General features: G+C 61.6%; 1 protein-coding gene across 1 annotated transcript in view; it reads right to left on the bottom strand.

The window, feature by feature from the left end:
• Window positions 1-1,838: 1,838 nt before the first annotated feature.
• The window catches only part of METRNL (meteorin like, glial cell differentiation regulator), a 10,686-nt gene continuing 7,248 nt past the window's right edge, over window positions 1,839-5,276 (bottom strand). The window contains exons 2-3 of the mRNA XM_004709202.2: window positions 4,143-4,202; window positions 1,839-2,652 (exon numbers count right to left, since the gene is read on the bottom strand). Of these exons, the coding sequence (XP_004709259.1) occupies window positions 2,333-2,652; window positions 4,143-4,202 (380 nt within the window). The 3' untranslated portion in view covers window positions 1,839-2,332. The remainder of the gene's footprint in view (window positions 2,653-4,142; window positions 4,203-5,276) is intronic.

The following is a 5,276-nucleotide window of genomic DNA, read 5'->3' as shown; positions in this document are numbered from 1 at the left end:
TGCTCACACAGACACAGAGATGCGTGGGCACACGCACGCTCTCATAGACACAGAGATGCGTGGGCACACGCACGCTCTCGTAGACACAGAGATGCATGGGCACACACGCGCTCTCGTAGACACAGAGATGCATGGGCACACACGCGCTCTCATAGACAGAGATGCATGGGCACACACACGCTCACACAGACACAGAGATGCATGGGCACACGCACGCTCAGACACAGATATGCATGGGCACACACACACTCACACAGACACAGAGATGCATGGGCACACACACGCTCACACAGACACAGGTGCATGGGCACACACGCTCAGACACAGATATGCATGGGCACACACACGCTCACACAGACACAGGTGCATGGGCACACACACGCTCAGACACAGATATGCATGGGCACACACACACGCTCACACAGACACAGAGATGCATGGGCACACACACGCTCACACAGACACAGAGGCACCTTTCTGGTGCAAAGACCCTGTTCTCGGTCTTTTCCTCCCCACACCCTGCAACCCAGGCCTGCTCCCCTCTCCCTGAGGGCCCGCGCCGAGTGGTGCTTTGTTGTTTGTTGACATTTTCATCTTCTCTGTGGTCATTTTCACGAGGAAGGAAACAGGGCCGGACAAGCACAGTGCTTCTGCAAACAGGACCTCCATCCCCCACAGCGTGGGCTGCATCGGCCCTCCTGCCAGTGGACGCGACACAGCGGGAAGAGTGGTGTGCCTGGCGGGCCAGGGCCCCTTTCCAGCAGCAGAGTCACGCTGGGCGCCTGCTCCAGACACAGGGTGCCTGGCTCACCAAGTCCCCACCAGCAGCAGGCCCACATCCCCAGCACACTGCGACCACCATGCAGCCAGCCCACCTCTGTGGGCAGTCAGCAGGCCAGATCCTACCTCAAGGCCGATTAACCAGCTCCAACGGTTGGTCACTAACAGTGAAAGCGCCGAATTCAGTGGATGAAACCCTTGCACCAGCTGCAGCCTGAGGGGCCTCTCCACCCATGGGACTCTCCTGGGGCAGCCGCAGGCAGTCACTATGCCAGCATGGAAGAGGCAGCTTCCCTCCTGCAGGACCATCCGGCAGACAGAAGCAGTCTCAGGCGCCAACAATTGCCCGTGGCTCAGGATGAGGAGGCCGGCATCCCTGGATCCCAGGACCGCGCCCCCTCCCACCAACTTCCTCTTGGACCCCAGATGAGCGTTCACAGTTGACCCCATGCCTCTCTCACCCCAGCAGGAGCCTTTGGAGGCCAAAGGTCCTCAGGATGCTGCTCTGCAGAGCTCGCTGACCCCACGGAAGCCCAGGCCTCAGCCCAGCCCAGTGGAAGCTGTACTCAAAAGCTCAGCAGGGCTTGAAGGTCCCACTTGCTCCTGCGCAAGGCTTCAGGCACAAGCCACATGGGACTGACTCCCTGTGCTCACTTCACCTGTAACTCTGCCCACCTATGCCCATGCCTGTGCCATATCCCTTCATCTGCAGCCAGCCTCACCTGGAGCCACACCCACCCACGTCAGCCCCACCTGTGGCCACACCCATCTATGCCAGCCCCATCAGTAACCACACCACCTGTGGCCACGCCCACCAACCCCGCCCACTCGTGGCCCTTCCTGCTGCGCAATTCTCGCCCGTGAGCACCTGCTGCGCACTGCGGTAGGTTGGGCCTGGCACACCAGAGCTCTCCCTGCGCGCTCCTGGGCAGCAGCAGCAGCACGGAGGCATAGGGGTGGGGTAGACAGGTCCTGAGGCCAGGACAGGGAGGGTATAGCTCCCCGCCACACTGATCCACCAGCACCTGCGGGCCCCTCAGAGCACTGCACGAGCTAGGTCCAGTCAGGGCTTTAATTTCTCTGGAACAGACATGACTGCCAGCCCAAGTGGTGGCACAGAACGTTCTTTAGAACAAAACACACGTATTTGGCTGTGTACGTTTCTGTCACAGAAACACCCTCGCGTGGGGCCTGGGCTCCCACCGCGCCCACGGGACCATCTTGAGCCTGCTCGGCCGACCCTGCACCCGGCCGGCACAGCAGCAGTCTGACACAGAGTGTCCCCACGCCACGTCCTTAAAATATAATAACTTAGTTAGCATTTACAGCATTTACAGTCCCGGCATGCTCTGCCAGCTCTCGGAGCTCCTCCATAAGCCCGGGCACCAGGCCAGGCCGATGTCCCTGGGGCGTCCACACCAAGTGGCTCGCTGGACACCCCCAGAGGAGGTCCCCACAGGTGTCCTCACGGGCATCCCTGCTGGGCAGCTGCCCGGGACTCGGGGGCTTCCGTGGTCAGTGGTGTGTGGTGGGCAGCGTGGCCCAGAAGCTCTCACTCCATGCCAATCTCACACGGGTTCAGTCCCTTGGCCTCAGCGTCCCGATATGCCCTCTGAAAGTCTTGGAACCGTGGGGCACAGCCAAGTCGGGCCTCCCCAAAGTGCATCTGGCCAGTGAAGAGGAAGTCCCCGTGCCCAGGCCGCACACCACACTCGAGCAGAGTCTTGATATGGCCCCGCCAGTGTCCACCACCCGCAGGGTCCGGCCGGAAAATCCTGCTCTTCTGCCGGTACAGCCTGCTCACCTGCAGGTGGATCGCTGACTCCTGCTGCTTTGGCTCATGGGTGACATCCTGGATGGAGCCTCGGACGACTGTGGGGAAGAACACAGAGACGGTCAGCAGGATTCCTGGCTACCACCTGAGGCCAACGCACAACATGGCTGCCCAATACTAATGGGCATTGGTCTGACCCAGTGCTCCCAAGTGCCGCTCACAGGCACAGAGGTGTCAGGGCCAACCCACCACGCATGGAAGTCACACATGGGGACCAAGGTTGGATGTCACACACAGGGGCCACGGCAGGGCCGCCACATTGAGGAGACAAAGCACACCAGGCACAGGTTCATGGCTTCCTGGGAGCAGCAACACAGCCAACACATTGTGCAGAGGGGAGCACGCTTGTGGGGGGGGGGCACATTTAAGGGGAAGGCCAGGCCTGGGGGGCAGTGCTGGGAGACAGGTGTATCATGGTATGGCAAGGGCCACATGGGGGGAGGGCCATGCAAAGAGCAGGCAGTGCTGGGAATGGTCATGGCCAGGACAGGGACAGGGACAGGCAGTGCTGTGGGGTGGCCCAGGCAGGAAGGGGTGAGGACAGCATGAGCCACAGCAGGGAGAGTCCCATGTGAGTAGGGAGGGAGGGTCATGTACAGGGAGGGCAGTAGCCAGGGCCCCGGGGGAGCAGCGAGCAACAAGCCATCCCTGGGCTGTGGGGAGGGTCATGGCCATGACTTGGTGGCCAGGGCAGTGCTGGACAGCGGCTGTGCGGCGGGGAGTGCTGGCGGGGACACAGTGGAGGGGGGTGCGCTGGGCACTGACTGGTGGGGGATCTATGCAAACATCACACATGGGGGACTGGGGGGTGTCCTTTGGCCCTGGCCTCGAAGCCCACCAACCTCAGCACTCCAGCCAGCCCCTGGCCAGGGCCTTGGCCAAGGAGGGGAGCCCTGCTCCCCGGTTGCCAGTGACCCCCAGGCCGCTGACAGGGATGTTTATAAAGCACTTCCCGAGAGAAGACCTCGCCAAGCCCTCTGCTGCAGGCGTCACAGGGCAGCAGCTTCGTCTGCAGAGGGTGGCTGCTGCGAATATTTCTTGGGTGAGTGCACGCGCCACACATGCATGTACAGCTATGTGCGGGGGCATGTGTGTACACGCTGGTGTGCACAGGTGCCTGCATATCTGCATGTGTGCGCAAACTTGAAACCTGTGTGTCTATGTCTGTGAATTTGCGTTCCCATGTGTCTGTGTGCCTGCATATTGGCATGTGTCCAGGCATGCATGCGGATGAATATGTGTACAGCGTGTGCATGCTTCTACACGTTCACACGTGTGAGTGTGTGCATGTACACACGTGTGCAGAGTCCTCACCCCTGGGACAGGAGAACCCCCTCAGTGCCCAGGAGGAAGAGCCCCTCTCAACCTCTGCCCTGGGTGGTGGACAGGGCAAAGGCAAGAGGGCTGGGGCCTCGGCTGCCTGCCTCCTTCCCACAGGGCAGAGCCTGTGCTGGGCCTGGGGCCAAAGTGGCTCCACATGTGACCCGGGAGGCCCCATGGCAGGAACAGGAACGGGGCCGACACTCACCGAAGTCGCTGGTGCACACAGCCAGGAGCACCTCGGTGTCGCTGCAGGGGCGGCACGGGGCTGTGGGGAGAGACAGTGTCAGTGGGGGCTGGACCAGAGCAGGGGTCGAGCAGGAAGACCGTGTCCAGCAAGGCCCGTCTGGCCGGTACAGTCACAGTGTGTCATCGACCCTCCCCCTACCCGCTCGGTCACAGCATCTGTGTCACCGCCATGGACCAGCCTGCTGTTTTACAGGGCGTGTCTGTCAGACTCCGCTCACAAATGAAACTGACTTGCCCCGCCCAGGCCCTCAGCTCCCCGACTCCTGGCCCTGAGTCTCTCCTAGCACTTCTTCAAAGGGCACTTTGGGAGCACAGGGCGGGCAGGGGTGAGACAGACCACCTCCTCTCTAAAGGACAACCCTGACCCATGCAGGCAGACCCACCCACCCCCACTCACCCCCCACTCCCCAGACCCTTAGTGGGGAGCAGTTCCCCAAACCACGTCCCTCAAACTAGCCTCCAAGGAGCACCAGCTTCACCTGGTTCTTACCCCCACCCACGGATACCCCACTGCCACACACTGCCCCCCACCCACAGACATCTCACTGCCCCTCACTCCTGGACGTCACCCACGGATACCCCACTGCCACACACTGCCCCCCACCCACAGACATCTTACTGCCCCTCACTCCTGGACGTCCCCCTGCACCCTACTCACAGATGCCCCAATACCCTTCCATCCATGGACGCCCCACTGCCCTTCACCCAAGCCCCAATAATGAATGTCCCATTACCCCCACTCACGGACACCCCACTGCCCCCACTCATGAATTCCCCCCTACCCCCCACTCTGACACCTTCCCACCCCCCACTCAAAGCCTGTCCAGCCCCCTTCACAGCTGCCTGCTCCTTCTGGGGCCAAGCCCAGAGGACACCTTCCTGGTTCCAGCAAGCGGTCAGAGCCCATGGGTTCTGACTCGAGCTAGGGTGGGGTGTCCTCGCCCACTCCAGTCTCTAGTCCACTCACCCCGCCAGACTGGCCACCCCGGCTCTAACACTGAGGCAGGGGCTCAGTACCTCTTCCAACCAAGCCCTGAACTATTAGCCCCCAAACGGGGGGTGGGGGAGGGCAGCAGAGTGTAACATCTTCCCA

The sequence above is a fragment of the Echinops telfairi genome, unplaced genomic scaffold (genome assembly GCF_000313985.2).
Source record: "Echinops telfairi isolate 266 unplaced genomic scaffold, ASM31398v2 ScPeMD7_7458;HRSCAF=8496, whole genome shotgun sequence".
NCBI classification, from domain to species: Eukaryota; Metazoa; Chordata; class Mammalia; order Afrosoricida; family Tenrecidae; genus Echinops; species Echinops telfairi.
Note: the sequence above shows the minus strand (reverse complement) of the source record. Positions and strands in the feature narration are given on the sequence as shown.